Genomic DNA, 20867 nt, shown 5'->3' on the forward strand with positions numbered 1-20867 from the left:
TACAAACCCCTGATGTTAGTCTAGGGTGTGGGGTTTGACATTTATTTAATTAAAATATATTTATATAAACAGTGAATGAGTGGAAAGACAACCAAAGTAATGCCAAAAAATGTGTGCTTTTATTTACAATCCCAAAGTGAACAACAACAACGAATTAATCAAAAATAAAGAAAAAGTAAGTAAAGCAAAAATATATTATTTACAATATGTACAACACTGAAACAAATAAGGACGGGAAAAACAAGAGAGCTGGCAGAAGGGACGCGGGCGGCGCTAAAGAAATGAAAAGAACAAAACCCAAACTAAATCTAACTTCCCAGAAGCATCTAGCTAACTAACTATGTGAAAACAGTATAATTAACACGCGGAGATCTTCCGAGTCCTAACTATCTACTCTATCTATCTATCCAAAAAGTACAAGGAGTGGCGCTCGCCCCTAACCTAGTGTACTAGACAGCAGAGTAGTCCTGAGTGTTGCGAAATGTATGTCACGTGACCTTCTTACCTGTCCGCTTCGTCCAAGCCTCGTAAACAACGATAAACTAAGAACAATGTACGAATAACGGACTGATAACGTGCACACAGAAACAAGCAACAACAAAACACAGTTAGACAGGGTAATTTCTAAACGCACGCGGTAAATACAAACAAGCGACAAACAGCAAAAGAGAAAAATGCAAGCAAGAAAACAAGAAAGAGCGAGTGGTCTGGCGCGCGCTTTTAAGACGGGTGGTCTTTGCTCATTGGATGTGACGTAAGAGTGACGTAACCGGGGAGGAATGACTGACAGCTGAATGGACCAATGAACAGAACCTGAGAATACATGAGAGCAGATACGGGAGAACAGAGCAAGAGAGAGAGAGAGAGAAAAAACACAGAGAAAACAGAGCACAAAAAACACAAATACATAACATTAATCATGAGAGCACAGTGTCAGTTTCACTTTTGATTAGAATTACAAGTTCATTTTCTACTATTAACCAACTTGGTGATGTTTGTTTTTACTTTCGTAAATCTGACCTCAATGGAATAAGCAGAATAAATGAACTAGAGAAGATTACTTCCTCAAAGAACGGGGAGCCCAAGAGACACTCCCTACCCATTATGCAACTGTTGAAGGGGGGTTAAAGGCTGATTTATACTTCTGCGTCAAACGCCGGCGTATGCTACGGCGCTGACACATAGCCCCTCGACGTGGCCGTCGGCGTCGCTGATGTGCACCTCTCAAAAATTGTAACTACACGTCGCAATGACGCGTAGCGCAAGCTCTGTGATTGGTCAGCTTGGTAGCGCTGACGAGTCTGGGCGGGGCCGAGAGCTGCGCGAATGGTGCGAGCTGGAGGCAAGCACAATGGAGCGATTGTTTACAAGTGTAGAGTCCCGTGAAGGAGCTCCTGATGGAAAGTTTTGTTTTGTGTTTACCTCATAGTTAAAGTTGTTGCACGTCCGCCAGTTCCTGCCTCAAAATGAGTGAGTTTGAGCCACTTGTACATCCAGGAAGTGTTCAGGAAAAGCAAAACAGCAGAGAAAAAAATCGACACAGAGGAACATTTACACCTCACTGCCAACTAGCGTTTCGGAAGTGTTAATGCAGACCAACAGTGACAGCGTGCAGAAGTATAAATGCACAGCTACGCGCGTTGCATGTGCCGTGGGTCACGCCGGTCACTTGACGCAGAAGTATAAACCAGGCTTAACATTGAAATGAGGATTTTTTTCTACTGGCCCAGTGGTTCAGATTTTTAATTACCCTGCTAAAATTTTCACTGGCCTCAACAAAAAAAGAAGGTAATAGCTATTTCTTAGCCACATACAGTATTTTAAATAATGATTCAAAATCAAACATAATTGTAATACCTAATAATAATAATAATATTTTTTATTTATATAGCACCTTTCCAGAGCTCAAGGACACGTTACAAGGAAATCGACAAAAAGATAAACACACATACGTGAAGTCAAATATAACAAACTGGAATTACACAAACAAGACCTAGGAGACAAATGAGCGGAGTGGAGGGGGATCAGATAAAGTAGTCAGTTTGGCAGATCAGAAGCGAAGCCTACCCTTTTTATTCAGCATAACTTTTCTTTCAGCATAACTTTTTTTAATACAACTGACAATTTAAAAAAAATGTACATGTCATGTAATTAAATTTGAATGTGTATGTCATTCATTCATTTTCTTGTCGGCTTAGTCCCTTTATTAATCCGGGGTCGCCACATCAGAATGAACCGCCAACTTATCCAGCAAGTTTTTATTATCCATTAATAATAAGAAGAATTAATATTAGAGCGATTTATGAAGGATCACGTGACTCTGAAGACTGAAGTAATGAAGCTGAAATTTCATCTTTAAAATCACCTGAATAAATGATTCAATTAAATGATAAACTACTTTTAAATAGTAATTTTATAGTGCAATAACATTTCACAATTTTGCAATTTGTACTTTATTTATGATGAAATAAATACAGCCTTGGTGAGCAGGAGAAGCTTATTTTAAGAAATTTAACAATCATACTGACCCCAAACTTTTGAGTGGTTGTGTATAGAATATTTTATAAGCCAAAATGTGCACTTTAATTTTGACACCCACAGACATCGTCACCAAATATAAATCAGAGAGGTCAGACTCTCTCATACACAGCCTCATTTCAGTTGTCAAGTTTTGTAAAAATCTATCTATCTATTGACTTAATCTATTAAAGAAATGTTTGCTAGAATTCTGCATTATAGGCTTAAATTATAGAGAGAAATAACAGATGAACCGAGACTGCATCAGATCATGAAGCAGATCAATGTTGATCTTTCACACAGTTCTGTCCTAACAGCTTTCAAGAGTTGATTTTGCATCATAGGTGCCCTTTAAATCACCATAATAAAGATTTTGTTAAAGTTTAATTTAGATTGAAGTATGTCTTTAAAAAGAAACGCTGGTGTTCATCTCTGTGCAGGTATCTGGAGACTTTACTGCGGCAGGTCAGCAACGGTCACATCGCGTACTTTCCTGCGATGAAAGCCTTCGTCAACTTGCCCACGGAGAATGAGCTGACCTTCAACGCAGAGGAGTATTCTGACATTTCTGGTGAGAGCACATACTTGAAATGAAGGATTTCCTTGTTTAAAAATACATCTCTGTGTTTTCTTCTGCTGGTTGTGATTATTTGCACTGAATGTTTGTGTCTTTCTCTCTTTCAGAAATGCGCTCTCTGTCGGAGCTGCTGGGTCCATATGGGATGAAGTTCCTCAGCGAGAGTCTCATGTGGCACATCTCATCCCAAGTTGCAGAACTGAAGGTGAGCATCAGTAGTCTTGGAGGTGGAAGGGTCACATCATTGGTCTTTTCTTAGTTGCTTTTTCCTTTGAGAGTGTTTCAGTGGAAGGGTTTTCTGTTGGAAACTGCCTGACAGCAATTACAGCACCTTTTCAGTCTTCCTGTTAAATAGTGATTCCCACAGTCACTGACTCACTGGCAAGCCCAGACAAAATTTGTTGATGTTTTTTTTGTGTTTGTTTTTAATTATTTGTTTCTTAGTTGATCTGAAAAAAAAAAATCAAATAAACTTACATTGACTTACAGTCAGGTCGAGACTGAATATGTGGACTTTTTTTACTTTCTTAGTTTTAATAATATATTTGTTATATATATATATATATATATATATATATATATATATATATATATATATATATATATATATATATATATATATATATATATATATATATATATATTATTAATATATATATAAAACGAGATGAAAGGTTGGTTGTTTGACATTATCATTTAAGGCATCCACAGTCAATTTTTGTACATTAAACAATTCCTTGAGCTCAGTGAAGGCCAGGAACACAATATTTTCAAATCCAGGATATTTTTTGTTTAATTTTATGTCCATAAATAGTTCATAAATAAGTCAAAAACCAAGCCAAAATGCAACATATTAATCTTAACATTGTCAAAAATCTTAAATTGGTAAAAAAAAAAAACACATCATAAATGTATGGAATAGTATATACAAAGATTGATTAATAATATTAAGATTCTGAGTTAGATTTGGCCAGAATGTACACAAATTAACATAACTTTTTTTAGACCATATCCTACTACTGTAATACCATTAAGAAAAGCGCGTGAATCAATGTTTTGTTTGATAAGTAAGATAAAGTCAGTTAGATAAATGACTTGTAGCTTGTTACAGAAAGAGTGAAGGGCGGATCCTTTACACCGCTGCTAAAAACCAAACCTGTATGATTAGAGAGGGCGGAGCCGCAGTGTCACAAAGACCGCGACACAAGTTCGCCTCACCCCGTCATATGAATTATTAATGTATTGTTCCACTGTAATAATAATAATAATAATAGCTTGTTTATTGTTTGTTGTGAAAAAGCTAAACCGTTTATTTTTCTCTATAACAACCTGTGCCCTTTGTGTTCCCTTATAATAAATCAACAACAAGAGTTAACGTAAGGTTTTAGGCTATAAATAATACGTGCAACCGCATAAATAAATCTTCAGATAGGCTATTCAGCTACATGTAAGAAGTTATTTAAAAACTTACAAAGCACACTTAGAAATGTCCCCTTACAGACAGGTATCTTGTGATGGGGAGAAGCGCAGGAAAATGGCGCTCCCTGGCCTTGTTCTTGACATCAGCGGAGACTCGTACCCTGCTGCATTTGTGTAGTCTTGACAGACGCAGGATTCAGGTCCACTTTTGTACTGTTTTTATACATTTTTATGAAGTTGAAAGCTTCATCTTTTATCGCTAAATCAATGAGCAAACTCGGAGCACTTCACCGGCGGCGACTCTCTTCCCAGGGGATGCTGAGCTCGCACCGCATCCTGAACGTTCTATAACCGTAATAACGCACTTTGTAAAGAAACTGGTCTGGCAGATATCGTGTTTTATGAAAAAATACACTTTGTACTCGGCCTAAAATGTACATTCTTATATGTTATTAATTGCTGCAATCCAAATGTCAAAAAATGGCGTTTATCGCGTTTTGCAACCAAACTCTTCATCTATATATATATATATATATATATATATATATATATGTATATATATATATATATATATGTATATATATATATATATATGTATATATATATATATATATATATATATATATATATATATATATATATATATATATATATATATATATATATATATATATATATATATATATTAATATTTATTTTATTTTTTTATAATAATTTTTTTTAGGTTTTTTTTAACCTTTTATTGGACAGGATGGTGGAGATTATTGACAGGAAAGTATGTAAAGTAGGTATTGTGCATAGATTTAGTTTATTATAATTTTTTTAACTTTTAAAACATTTGTTCATTTCTTTATTTTAAAGAAAATTTAAGTTAAAAAGGGTATGAATGCAAGTAAAGCTTACATGTTTTTACACAATATTTAGAATATTTTTGTTAGAAATATCTAAAATAATATATTATTATTATTTTTTTATTATTGTATTACTAAATTATAACAACAATCTTTTCTATCTGGGCCATTTTAAAAAATTCTTTGCGTTTAGCCCTTTAGGAGTCAAAAATTGAATTCATAATGGTCTTAAAAATGTCTTAAACTTGAATTGAATTTTAAGAAAAATCTTAAAATTAACTTGGTGAAACCTGCAGAAACCCTGTAATATTTCACTTGATATTTTTCTAGATACTAGCATTCAACTTAAAGTGCTACTTAAAGGTTAGGGTGATTAAGCAAGTCATTGTATAACAGTGGTTTGTTCTGTAGACAATTGAAAAAAATATTGCTTAAGATGTTAAATAATATTGACCTTAAAATAGATTTAAAAATTACAAACTGCTTTTATTCTAGTCGAAATAAAACAAATAAGACTTTCTCCAGAAGAAAAAATATTGTAGGAAATACTGTGAACAATTCCTTTGTTAATCATTGTTTGGGAAATATTTGAAAAAGAAAACAAAACTCACAGGAGTGCTGTTAATTTTAAATTTAACTGTATGTATTTGAAACAGCCCTGTGTGTTATAAGTAAGCCACGAGAAAGTGTGTGAACACACTCAACACAGACCTGGCACATGTCAGCGATGTTCTAACATGCAAGCCTCTTTCCCTCAGCTGAAAGCAATTTGGGCAAAAGAGAACCAAGTTTCCTATCTGACCCACAATCAGCTGTGGGCTGAGATGGTTTATTTGGCATTTGTATTCAGTGGCATGTTCAGCAAAGCATTTAAACATGCGACACGTTTTCTCTCAGAGCTCAAATTATGCAAATCATTTGTAGACATGCAAACTCGTGCCCATGCATTTCTTCACAGTTTCCGTCTCAGGTCGTTTTATGCCTTTTTAATCGGCTACTGATCAAGATTGTAACTGTTAAAAGTATTTATTGGAAGGAAAAAAAAAGCTCAATTCTGTGTCTGTTATCAAAACAAGTTTGTTTTCTGGTTAACCCTAGTGTACTTTTCAAATTGACTACCCTTTCGTTTAGGGGTGCGTATTTCGTTTAATTTTGCTAACCGACAACCGCCGCTTGTTAACTGAATATTAACTGTTAACTGGTCAGATTAGTTTAAAATTATTTAATTAAAAATAAATAATTGAGGTGTCTATTTTGTGTCTGACACATTAAATATTGCATTTTAAGATATTGATATTTTTTAACATGCAAGCATACTAACAACTGAACATATTCATGCATCTGCAGCACACAAAAAAATTATAAAAAGAATAAATAAATAGTCCTGCCCTAGATATTTTTCACTTAAATGACAAATTTAGATTACAAAACAAAAACACTGGCTGAATCCTTTTTAAGAACCAGCATAGGCTGTTTTTCCCATCATTTGTTTTTTCTTCCGTCAAATAAAAATAGCTACCTCAAATCAATTGATCTGTGGAAAATATGCATTTAATTAACGCTCCGCTGTTATTCTTATATCATAAGTCATTATTTGAAAGATTTTGTTTTGAGAGTCTGGTTTAACTTTAGAGCTTGTGTGCTTTTTTTGTTCTTCTGTCTCATTCGCAGTTCATGTGCGCTGTGTGTGATTTAAAGTCAATGACAAAACGCATGTGTTGACTTTCTAAAATATAGACTACTATAGCAAATAACAGTTTTGTTGTTTATATTTGATATTGCATTAATTTGCATAAATGTTTTAATAGCTGTAAAATGAAAGCCCCAGTTTGGTGCTGAGTTATCATTAGGCAAAAATCATTGATTCAAAGATTATGAAATAAATGCTTAAAATAAAATGGTTAAAATAACCTTTAATAACTAATTTTCCAAATTCAAAAAAGTTTGGTTTGTTGTTTGTGCATTAAATCATCACAACTATAGGCTATTTGTTGTGTTTATAAGTGGTGCTGAAGCATTTCTCTCATGGAGAGAAAATCCAGACGCTCTGTCTTGTGGCCGCCTTGTTTCCAAAGCATCACACATTTCAGAAAGTTTTGTTTTGCGGCGGCTTTCTCCAAATGTGCAAGTAAACAGGTGTTTATGACGCGGATTCAGGACAGAGACAGTCAGCATCAGCGCTGGTTTGACATCAACTCGTCTGTGTCAAACTGTGACCAGTAATATTCTTCTTTCATTTTGGTTCTTTGGCAAAATGTGTCTGTAAGCATGTGTGGTTGCATGTGTTACCATCTCGCGAGTTAACTAATATGTGTTGCACATTTATGCATCCATTTAAATATTTATATAGTTGAAATCTATATTTATGAATAATCTATCTATGAAATTCTATATAAATCTATATAGAAGTTATTAAAAAAAGAAAAATTTCCCCCCTTTTTAAAAATATTTCCAAATGATGTTTAACAGAGCAAGGAAATCTTCACAGTATGTCTGATAATATTTTTTCTTCTGCAGAAAGTCTTATTTGTTTTATTTCAGCTAGAATAAAATCAATTTTTAATTTTTTAATACCATTTTACCATTTCCCAAGGACAAAATAATTAGCCTTTGTTTATTTTCGATCTACAGAACAAACCATATACAGTAACTTGCCTAATTACCCTAACCTGCCTAAGTAACCTAATTAACCTAGTCAAGCCTTTAAATGTCACTTTAATGTCACTCTCTTTGTTAAACAGAAATTGGGGAAAAAATAAACAGGGGGGCTAATAATTCTAAACTCAACTATATATATATATTTTTTTTAATCTTTTAACTGCTACCATTAATTGGTTAAAAACACACTCTTTCGGTTAACGGTGAATTGGTTATTATGAGCATCCCTACTTTCGTTTTCTGTTTTTGCCCCATTGACTTTCATTATATTGACATTTTTTTATTGCAAGGTCATAAAAGCATATAATCATGCATTCTTGATTGTTGCTGGATTTCCTCTTTGAAAGAGCTAAAATGTGTCATTTTTACTGGTAATCATCAATTGACACCATTAATCATTTAGATAGGCCCGGGCAAAAAGTTTCTGGCTTTTATATGGAGTTCTATGGAGTAAAACAGCAGATTATGGTTTGTGTGCATAAATACACTTACCATTTTTACTATGTTCTGAGAGCTGAGCTATTTTACCTTTTCCCAACTGGGAAAACCAGCAACAATTAAGAATGCATGATTGCATACTGTCATGGCTTTGCAATAAAAAAATGTCACTATAATGCAAGTCAATTGGGCAAAAACAGCCACCAGCATAACAAAAGGGTAGCGAATTTGCTCAGTGTTTTGTTGAGTTTTTGAAACTTTTCAAATCATTTTCCAAAATTTATGCTAAAATAAGATTCGTCATCAAAAATCATTCCATTTACTAAAACAGAGAAAGTTGTGGCCAAATTAAGACTTCAATTCACCTCAGACTGGATGTGGACAGCACACAAGGGTTAAGGCATTGTTGTATATACGGTTGTTGGATTTGAATGCCTTTTTTGCGATTCATGTAGGTAATGATGTCCTCTCTTCATACTGTTTGTTTTTTGTCACCCTTCCAGAAACTTGTGGTGGACAATGTGGAGGTTTTAACCCAGATGAGGACCAGCTTTGACAAGCCGGACCATATGGCAGCACTCTTTAAGAGGCTAACATGTGAGTATCTGTTGTGGGATTTTTTAGTGATATATTTTTATGGCATTTACAGTGCTATGATGTTATTAATTTAAAATCACATTAGTTACTGACACATAAAATTGACCACCAGTGTAATCTACATTTTTAATGTTTTCAAAGATTTTTATGTGGTTGTTGTTATTCTGAATAATTTAGTTCACCAGTGAATACTAAAAATTGTACTAAGGTTTCTATATACTGTACATATTAGGTATCATAATTGTTTTTATTTATTATAATAACTGTTTTTTGAGCACAAAATTATCATAGTAGAAGGATTTTTTTATATATCACATCACTGTAGCACTGGAAGGAATTACTTTTTAAAATATATTCAAATTACCATGTTTTTGTTGTATTTTCATTTTTAAAAAAAAGGCAGCCCCAATACAGTCGAGGGTTATTTTCTTAGTTTATAAAGTTTTTAAATAAATATAATATTAAATTTAAAAATGTAAAAATGTTAATCAAGGAGTTAATTGTACATTAAATATAAAGGTAATGCATAATAATAACTACACACTGAATCACTTATTAATTTTAATTTATTTAATTTATTCATAAAAAATGAATCAGTGACGAAGTATGAAAGTACAGCTATTAAGCACATTTTAAATGTGCTTACAAGTCAAGAATACAGCATTTATATCTGCAATTATAAACCTTTTACTAACCTCTATTAATGTAGAGTTAATGCTTAACAAATAATGAATTAACTATTTGCTAATTTGTTAATAGATGATTCATAGTGTGTAATTATTATAGTGTTACCAATATAAATGTTCCATGTCTTTTTCTTTTATTAAATGCTCTTAAACTTCCTTTAAAATGAAGTATTGAAGTATCTTTATTTATGTGTCAAACTACTCTTTTTGTTAAAGGGATGATTCTTGCCTAAAATTAGTTTTAGGTGATGTTTACACAAAGCTGATTTTGACCTAAACATGAAAACTTATTCTGCGTTTTGGCTGTTTATTTACGTAACATTTTGGCAGCATGTAAAGTAAATCATTTGTTCATGTAAACCGTAAAGATGCGATTTTAAAAGAACAGTGATGTTAATAGAAGGTCATGCACGTTTATATTATGTGTTATGTATTATAAATACTGCTTATAACATGAGGACGTACTTGAACAATAGCCTATATGCACAGCTAGTGTTTCTTCCCATACCGATAAACTTCTGGTGAACGGTTAATGTGACTTTTTTGTAATTCCCTTCTGTTTGGCCTCCCTTAAAAAAACACTTCATAAATTATAACTTGTACAATACACTACAGCCCGTATTATCACAAAAAAAAAAAAATCTGTCACATCACACCAATTCTACGACAGCTTCACTGGCTTCCCAACTTTTTCAGAATTAATTATAAAATACTTCCTCTTACTTTTGAAGCCATCCACAATCTCGCTCCTTCATACCTTACTAATCTTGTTCATATCGCCACACCTTCTCAAACACTCATTCACCTCACTGTTCCCTCTGTCTGTTTGATCGCCATGGGGAGCAGATCCTTCAACCATTCTGCTCCTCAGCTTTGGAATTCACTTCCTCCTGATCTCCGTAATTTAGACTCTCTTTCACAACTTAAATCCAAACTCAAACACATCTGTTTAAAGCAGCTTATTCTCTTTAACTCGACTGCAATTTTATTGACTTTTATTGTGTTTTTATTTAAACTGATTGTTCTAGCTGTCCTGTACGGTGACCTTGAGTGTCAAGAAAGGCGCCTTTAAATAAAATGCATTATTATAATTATTATTAATTTTATACAGTTAATTTAATTACAGCATCAAAGCTGTAATGTAATTAAAATACAATCCGTTAAACAGACTTCAGCATTCATTCAGTTGTTCAAGTTTATTTCCAATATTTTTATTGCATTTTTTCCAGATATTATACAAACTTGCAAATGTATATGAAAAATAGAAGTCCTATCAGCAAAGAGATGACATGAAATACATAGCAATAAAAACAAGAAATCTGTAGAACTCTTTAAACAACCTTACATTTTTCTACCCCCTTCTATGCACCATCCCTCCCATCTCCCACCCCTCCCTATTTTCTGAGGCCTTCAATAAGTATGTAACGGTGAATCAAGACACTGATAAATAAATAATAAACATATAAACAAATAAATAATAACATTAGAAGAAAAAATATATATAAATAAAATAAATAAAAATAAATATATGGGTAAATACAAAGGATGAAAATGTAAAATAAAAACTAGAAGTCTCTCTTTCTCCCTTTCGAAATTCTAGTCAGCAGTTCCTGAAATGTTAAGGTTCTCAATGACTGACAGCATGGGACTCCATGTTTTGTTAAAGGAGTTCAGTGATCCTTTAAAACAATGTGTCAGTTTCTCAAGATAGATGCATTTAAGAACCTCTTTAATCCAGTTTTCTGATGAGGGAGGGGACACATGTTTCCATTTGAGGAGAATTGCACGCCTGGCGAGCAAGGTGGTAAAGGCAATGACGCAGCGTGATGTTTGTGTAGTTGGGGATGGAAGATAACCAAAAAGGGCAGTCAGAGGGTCAGGAGTGATGATTATATTAAGAGCTTGAGAAAGAATTTTAAAAATATTAGACCAAAAGGTTGTTAATTTGTTCAAGTTTATAATGAAAAGCTGTTTACACACATGCCTGTCAAACGAGTGCAGAAACACTATTGAAAATACTATAGTAAAATAAATGTGGCTATTATAAACACATGGCGTGGGATAATGTCATTTATTGCAGTGCTTCTTGTACAATCTGAAAGCCGCTTTATATTGTATATCAATCAGGCAGTGAAGGTTGGTCATTTTTAAAGAAAACAGACCTTAAACGCGCTGATTTATAACTGCAAGAAACCTTGTAAATGGAAATCTTTTAAACAATGTTGTTGTTTTTTTTTTTTGTTTTTTTTTAAATACATTATTGTGATGTAAAAATCACCTTAAAGAGAAGAGACTTACAAATTAACATCAAGTACATTTACATGGACACCAACACTCTATTTTTATTATGAGTAAGACATTAAGATCTGATTAAGAGTCTACCATGTAAATAGCTTTTTTTATGACCTTACTCCGATTAAAGTCATCAATCAAAACAGAAATGTGGATGATTTCAGTTTTAGTTGCATTATTGAATGCAGTATAGACATGTAAACACCTTAGTTGACGTAATGATGTTAATCAAACTATGTACTATGGCATGTAAAACAGAAACATTCAAGAAGCAACTTATGTAAACTCCTTAATCATATTATTGTCTTATTCAGATTCCTGATGTTCATGTAAACATTGTTAATGTTTTAAAGTCATGAATACACATAGCCAAGTCTATTGTGTCTATTTAACAGGCCCGGATTGGCTAATCGGGAGGACCGGGAGAATTCCCGGTGGGCCGGTCCGTTTTTTGGCCGCGAGGGCCGGTGTCCCTAGTTCCAGAATCGGTTGCTCTCAGCAGTCACACTTTTTTAAAATAATTTATTTATTTACTTGACCACAGCCTTCTTATTCATTATTTTACCGCAGCTCTGCTCTTTTTATTTATTTTCTCGTAGCCTCGTGAGCAGGATGCAGGTTAATGATGATATAACTAGATAAGTCACCATTAAACATACAGCTGTTGTGGTACAGTGGTTAGTACGTTAGATTATTACTCGGCCAACCTGGGTTCGGTCCTTGTCTGAGTAACAAATTTTTTATTTATTTTTTCATTTTTATTGTTAAGACATAATACTGTAAGGGTTGTTGAACATTTGAAGTTCTTAAAGTGCTGTTTTCTCAAAAAAAGACGTGATAGTGTAATTAGAAACTGAATTGGAAATAACCTTATTTTAATATAGTCAGTAGTGAACTGAGGTGGGCTGGTCTAAGGCTAGAAACTCCAGGGCTGAAAAAGAGTCCCACTCCGGCCCTGCTAATTAATATGTGAATTTTTGTACATTTCCTGTCATGTCCACGAAGCTCAGGTTGAACATCACTCTATTAGATGATAGCCGTGTGGAATCTGATGGTATGAGCTGTAATAACAGCCACCCCTCATGGTAGACGAGACCCTCAGCACACAGCTATTTGTGGTATTTGTTATGGCTTGTCCTCATACAGTCACATTACTGAGCTCATATGTATTTTCAAATCCAGTCTGAGGAATGCGGCCCATGTTCACACCACCTGCAGACCTATTTTTAGTAGTTCTAAAGGAGGAAAATGGACTATTTCGGGAAGTTATTAACATGACGTGTCTTCTGTTTCCGCAGCGGTTGACAGCGTGCTGAAACGGATGACCATCATTGGTGTGATTTTGTCGTTCCGCTCTCTGGCTCAGGAAGCTCTCCGAGATGTAAGTTTGTTGTCCAGACGTCTTGTTACTCTCATAACTTGATCCACACATATATCAAGGTTTCTACAGGTTTCACCAAGTTCAATTTAAGACATTTTAAGACCATTATGAAGGCAATTTTAGACTTTTACAGGGATAAATGCTGAGTATGTTTTTTCGGATATCCCCGTAAAAAAAGATTTTCGCTTGACCTATTAAAAATTATTATTATTTAATTATACAAAAATAGGTCAGGTCATTATCCTCAGCAGTAAATAAATGGAGAATATTTAAACAGATGTTACTGTAAGGAAAGTACTGAAATGCTATCGAGATTAGGATTGTTGGTGATTGTATGGAGGTTAATGGCCAGATTGATTAGCTGCACATGAACGAAGGAAAGAAAAAGAAATGATAAAAAAGAATTAAGAACTACAAAACAACATTTCAGTAGATTTAAGACTTTTTAAGGCCTGAAATTTAGCTTTTGAGATTTAAGACTTCTTAAGACCCCGCAGATACCCTGCATATGCAAAACACTTCAACTTAACAGAAAGATGCTGGACCTCTTATAGCTGAGATCTTGCTCATTACCATCCTGTATTTTTTTAATTCCATGAAATGCAGAAAGAGATGTTTAAAATAATGTTCAAGCTGCTCTTTTCTGAATGAAGTCCTAGAGAGTGATTTATATATCCAAGATACAATATGGACAATTTGTTTTTTTTTAGGATTTGTGCACTATATTCCGTCTTTAGAAGTCATGCAACAACTTTTTTTATGAACAGAGCTTTTTACAGCTCTTAAATCCTTTTTTTTTGTTGCATAATTTATGTATTAAAATTAGTGTTGTTAATACAGGGTGTTCACAGGGTCTTAAAATCTCTTAAATGCTATTTTACATGGTATAAAATTTTGTAGCATTTTTGATTATGCAATGTATATTTGTTTGATAAAGTTTAAATAAAGTTTTATTGAAAAAATTGCTAATATGGGGACGCCCTGTAGTTTATAAAATCGATAAAAACCAGCTTGATTTGACGTCACGCTGTTTGTTTATTAAAGGCAAAACCATTATTCCAGCTGTTCTCTAGGCGCCACCAGCCGGATTAGCATTTGTATTCATTATATAAATAGAATAAATGTTTATTAAAGTTAGTATTTAGTAGATAAACTAAGTTAAAATGTCGTCAATGTTACCGGTTAAAACGTAAAGTGACAATGAGGTCTTAAAATGTTTGGAAAGGGTCTTAAAATAGGTCTTAAAAGTTAGTGGATTTCATTCCCTGTTTCCTGTATATACACTGTACTAACTAAAAACTATTTAGTTAAATATGTTAACATAAAATCAAATAATCAGCGAAAACATAAACAAAACATTTTCCCTTGGTAATTAAATTAATATGAAAATTTAAAATAAATTAAAATAAACACAATCATGTCACATGAATGAGATATTGTAATCACAGCACATGAAGATTCTTAGTGAATGGTGATGTACATTTATATATATATATATATATATATATATATATATATATATATATATATATATATATATATATATATATATATATATATTTATATATATATTTATATATATATATATATATATATATATATATATATATATATATATATATATATATATATATATATATATATATATTTATATATATATATATATATATATTTATATATATATTTTTTTTTTGTCAACTGATTTGGAATAACTAAAACTGAAAAAAAAAATGTTTAAAATAAATAATAGTAATAAAACTTATTTAAAAAGTGCAAACAAATTTACTAAAATAAAAAAAAACTGAAAAAATATATATAAAAAAGACTTACTAAGTGTTACTATTGCTAATATTATTCAAATAACATTAAAATAGCACTGAATCAAATATTCAGCTTGAAACGCTTCAGGTTTGGTTGCCATATTGCATATCAAGTTTGAATATGCAAAGGGTAAATGAATTGACTGTTTTATCAGTGAGTGATATTTAAAACTAGCCCATTTTCTCACATAATGCTATTCATTTTGTATTATATAATATGGCTTTAGGATTGTTGAAATTTACTCAACATTTGGATTGCCCCCCTTTGATTTTATTTATTTTTTTTTTTTTTTGATTTTTTAAATATTTTCTAAATGATGTTTGACAGAGCAAGGAAATTTTCACAGTATGTCTGATATTATTTTTTCTCCTGTAGAAAGTGTTATTTGTTTTATTTCGGCTAGAATTAAAGCGGTTTTTAATTTTTTTTAAAAACATTTTAGGGACAAAATTATTAGCCCCTTTAAGCAAATTTTTCCCCCGATAGTCTACAGAACAAACCATCGGTATACAATAACTTGCCTAATTACCCTAACCTGCCTAGTTAACCTAATTAACCTGGTTAAGCCTTTAATTGTCACTTTAAGCTGTATAGAAGTGTCTTAAAAAATATCTTGTCAAATATTATGTACTGTCATCATGGCAAAGTTAAAATAAATCAGTTATTAGAAATGAGTTATTAAAACTATTATGTTTAGAAATATGTTAATATGTTATCTTTTCTTCGTTAAACAGAAATTTGATAAAAAAAATTAACAGGAGGGCTAATAATTCAAGGGGGCAAATAATTCTGACTTCAACTGTGTGTGTGTGTATATATATATATATATATTGCAATCATGATTTTGGAAAGTATTACAGCGCTTTGTAAGTGTTTATTATTACCATTTGTTGAGCCTCCCTATACAGTATAATAGAGCACTTGTATCCGGAAGCTGCTATGCGTGACGTCACACTTAACAAGTGGATAATATCATTGCAATAAAGTTGCTTAAACAAAAAAGTAGCCCAAGTGAGCTCTGATCAAAGATTTGTCCTTCTCTATAGGTGCTCTCTTGCCACATTCCCTTCCTGGTGAGCTCCGTTGAAGACTTTAAAGATCACATTCCTCGTGAAACTGACATGAAGGTAAGTGGAGTTCAGACTTGCTGGTAACAGTAACAATGGGGAAACAGCCAGACCTGAAATTCTCCCTTCTGTCAGGTGGCCATGAACGTGTACGAGCTGTCTTCTGCTGCAGGCCTGCCCTGTGAGATCGACCCTGCTCTAGTAGTGGCGCTGTCATCCCAGAAGTCTGGTAAGTTGCTTCAAACCATTTGAAATGTTACTTCAATCCATTTTAAAATCAAATATAAACTTTGCCGTTCCAGTGTAAAACGATTAGTTGAATTAAAAAGTGAATAAACCAATTTCCTTAAAAGCAACAAGTTCACTCTTATTAAAAAAGTGAGTAAACTTAACGTAAAAGTAAAGTAGCTTGGAACTTTTAAGTTGATTTAACTTAGTTATTTTACGTAAAAAATGTTAGCCAAAGGGTTTAATCTTTTTTTTTTTACCAAAGTTGTGTACTTGTTTTAAAAGCCACAGGTTTACTAACTTATTTCAGCTAATCATTTTTACTGTGTGTTTTTATTCAGATAAACATTCTCAACCAAACTCAAACATTGTAATGGCAAGGTTTATATATTTATTGGAATAAGATACACTGTCTAAAATGATTAGTAAACTTAAAAAAAGTGAGTAAACCAGTGGCTTTTAAACAAAATTAGTTGACTTTGCCTAAAGTGAGTAAACCCATTGCCTTAAGTGTTTAAGTAAATGAACTGTGCATAATTATAAAATTTAAGTTAAATCAACTTAAAAGTTCCAAGTTTGCTCACTATTTGGATTGCAAATTAAGTTAAATTGAATTCAATTTGTCACTTTTAAGGCAATAGGTTTTCTCTCTTTTTACTGGAACTATAACCAGAGTTTTTTTTTTTTTTTTAATGATTATTGAAATTCAGATTTTTTGCTCACACAATCACATTCATATGCGACCATAAACCACAAAACCAATCATGCGTGTCGATTTTTAAAAAAAAATTGAGATTAATAAATCACCCAAAATCTGAATAAATAAGCTTTCCATTGATTGGTGGTTGGTTGGATTAAGACAATATTTGTCTGAAATTCAACCATTTAAGAGGTTAAAAAAATCAAAATACTGAGAAAATCACCTTTAAAGATATTTTTAGTTGTTTAGTTTGTGCAATGAGTTTTAATATAATTACAGTAGGAATTCTTCATTGAAAATGATCTTTACTTAATATTTTAATCATTTGTCTGCGCAACGGTGCTCCAGGCATTCCAACTCCTAGCTTGTGAACCTTTCCTGATCCTGTCCCCCTTTATCTCCTACTTCACTTCCTGTCATTCTACGGTCCTGTCAGATCAAACCAAAAATGTTATAAAATTCTATTTAAATATCCAATGATTTTCGGCAGAATAGAAAAATGTATAATTATGACACATACTATGTGTTTTTGGCTATTGCCAGAAAGATACCTGTGTAGTAGACAAAGGTCCAGGGTCACAAGTATCTTAAATTATTTCTTTTTTTATTTAATGCGTGGAATATAGTATTGGAATTATTTATTTCAGACTATGGAATATGGCATCACACATCAGACCAGTTTTCCCTTCACACACAGTCAGCTGAGACGCATTACCATTTCCACCTGGTATCATCATGCTGTCAAATCAGAGTACCCGCGGGTTCTTAAAATCATTGAAAAAGTTTTAAATTTGATAATCTCAAATGAAGGCCTTAATAGCCTTGAATTTGGTATACAATGTCTTGAATTTCGTGACAGGTCTTATTTTATTTATTTATTTATGTTCGCCTTTCCTAGGATTAAGGTTATACTAGTGTTACTAGTGTTGGCTAACCAAAAAGTCAGGGTAACATTGAGTTCACCTCGCGCTTCAGGTCATAGCAGAAAGCGCGAAAGCGTGCATACCCGTTACTATGGTTACTAGGCAAGTGAGGTACAGAACAAGATAGTCACTAGCCTAGCTTGTCTGCTAAAATGGGAAAATATCAGTTTAATCCACTGTGGCCAAGGAATCCAAATTACATTTGGGTCAAGCCTGTGCCAGGAAATGACCGCGACACGTACTAATGTTAGTGCCGGTGTGGTCGGAAATTTTTTAAGCTAGAGACGATGGGTGTTATGGCCCTGGACTCCCATATGAGGGGTGCCAAACACACTGTGTGTAGTACTGCTCATCAGCGCCAACCACCTATTGTCATGTTTGACGAGAGTCTCAATAAAATGACAAAAAGTAAGCACTTGGACCTTCATGCACACTACTGGGTGGACAGCCATGTTGTCGCGTATGTGTTAAATATAATAATTGAAATAAAAGTTTTATTTAGTTCAAGTAGCCCCCTTGTACATTATTATTTTCTAGGGTTCAAAATATATACAGATTTGACATTTTCCTTTCATACTTCTGTCGGAATGGTTATGAGGTTGGCATTGAATTTTTTTTTAAAATGGTATCAAAAAGGTCTTAAGGTCTTGAATTTCATTTGGAGGGTCCTGGGGGTACCCTGCAAAAACAACTTTTGCGACCACTTGTGTTCAAATGTTGTTGAGACAAGTTTAAGGTAAGTCAATTATTTCAGACCAATCAAAATAGCAAAGCAAATCCAGACAGTTTTTAAGCCAAGGTGCCTTTTTTTTTACGTCTTCAGAATATAAACAGTCTCACTTTTTCCAAGTCAGAGGAAAATAAAATCTGCAAGTTCTTTTAGTTTTGGCTTCTTGAGAAAGTGCAGATATGCATCAGGTGTTTCTGCTCTAGCTTTGTTCGAACTAGCGTCAACTACTGGAACGCAGCTTTCAACAGCATTCGCAACAAAATTGTTCGCTACCGAAGTGTGACATCGGTACGCACGCACTTGAAAGAAAAGGAATCATTTTTCCAAAGTGCACTTTGGTGCTGAAATCTAAAGCCCATTTGATGCCAAATGATTTACCAGAAATCCCTGTACCCCCATAAAGACCTTGGAATCAAGCTAGCTGGCTGTAAAAAAGGTTTGGTTTGTGTCGAAACGTTAAGTGGTATCACATGGTTTACATCAGGGCTAATCTGGTCAAGTACTGCAGCGTGAGGATGCTCGCCTGCACTGTGATTACGGTGTAACCTCACACTATAATACACACTCACACACATGCATTACATCCACACCCATGTTCAGTCTGGTCACGGTATCAGCTTACCATGTCTTATTATTTCTGCGGTGAATGATTTCACAAGAAAGTTTCAAACCTCACGCGGCCAGGCCACAACCTCAAGAGTTGAAAATAACACAAAATATCTGTGACTAGCAGATCTGAAGATCAAGGTTTCTGAAATCTTGTTTTCAGTGTTTATGAGTAGCTAACTAAAAGTGATTAGACTAACTTATTATACTGACTGCTCAATAATCCAATACTTTTTTTCATAAAGAGTCATGCATTATAAATACAGCATAAAGGTCTGTGAAGTGCTTTGAAATTTTTCATTTTCTGTTTGACCTTGGCTGTTTCTCAATTCCAAGAACGCAATGAACTGGACTTACGTTCTTGTAAAGACCGGTCTTGCCAGGTCACATCAGAAGAACGAACTTGGTAGACTGCGAGAACACAGAAAGCGTCCTGTGAGAAATGAGATGCTGCGTTCTTCTTGATGGTCACATGACCCTCAGCATCCATACAAACGATTTGTTTTCCCCTTTTTCACAGTATATACCAGGGGTCACCAATCCCGGTCCTGGAGGGCTGGTGTCTCTGCAGTGTTTAGCTCCAACTTGCCTCAACACACCTGCCTTGTTGTTTCAAGTATACCTAGTAAGACCTAGATTAGCTGGTTCAAGTGTGTTGAATTAGGGTTGGAGCCCAAATCCACAGGACACCGGCCCTCCAGGAACAAGTTTGATGACCCCTGGTATATACTATGGATAAAGACTTTATATATATACGTTGCACAATACAAATAAAACAAATTTTAATACGAACTTCAGCAAATAAATACCCTTTATAAAAATTTTCATGGTGATGTTTACATTTAGGGAACTCCTGAGGTAAATAATTTATATCTCTGAACTTTAATAATAAATCTATATAAAATGTTGCACTTCTCTTGAGTTTTGGAATTGAACTTTGGCAGCTGATGATGATGTTACATGAAAACACGAGGACGCAAGAACGCTGAAGAATGCATTTTGAGAACCAGCCCTAATCTCAACTGAACCATGAAGAGAGGGCGGGGCATACATTGGCTCCTCCCTCTTTAAAAAAGGGGCCGGGTATGTCAGACACTAGGGAGCATTTGATTGGTCAAGATTGAATGAGACACTGAAATATGAGGTGACGTGAAGAAAAATTGTTGCATCAGGCAGAAGTGACAAACTGCAAGCTGTGGGTGTTTATTTCCGGTTTATACTTTCTAAACACGAGTTGTGTCTGTTTTGGAGCACACTGGCTGACAGATATCCTGTAAACATCTAAAAATTGTTTATTTAAATTTCATATGACTTTTAAAGGAGGTCGCAGACTTTACACAAAGACATAGTTTACTTTAAGAGCATTCAAATCTACT

General features: G+C 33.6%; 1 protein-coding gene across 7 annotated transcripts in view; it reads left to right on the forward strand.

The window, feature by feature from the left end:
* The window catches only part of nckap1 (NCK-associated protein 1), a 104241-nt gene that overhangs the window by 76746 nt on the left and 6628 nt on the right, over positions 1–20867 (forward strand). For 6 of the 7 annotated variants that reach the window (XM_005167921.5, XM_005167922.5, XM_073912024.1 and 3 more), the window contains 6 exons: positions 2958–3088; positions 3202–3299; positions 8964–9057; positions 13334–13416; positions 16284–16364; positions 16440–16533. In XM_005167921.5, coding sequence (XP_005167978.1) covers positions 2958–3088; positions 3202–3299; positions 8964–9057; positions 13334–13416; positions 16284–16364; positions 16440–16533 — 581 coding nt within the window. Of the gene's footprint in view, positions 1–2957; positions 3089–3201; positions 3300–8963; positions 9058–13333; positions 13417–16283; positions 16365–16439; positions 16538–20867 lie in introns of all 7 variants that reach the window. The other variant, NM_001137665.1, reaches the window with a different exon arrangement.

The sequence above is a fragment of the Danio rerio genome, chromosome 9 (assembly GCF_049306965.1).
Source record: "Danio rerio strain Tuebingen ecotype United States chromosome 9, GRCz12tu, whole genome shotgun sequence".
NCBI classification, from domain to species: domain Eukaryota; kingdom Metazoa; phylum Chordata; class Actinopteri; order Cypriniformes; family Danionidae; genus Danio; species Danio rerio.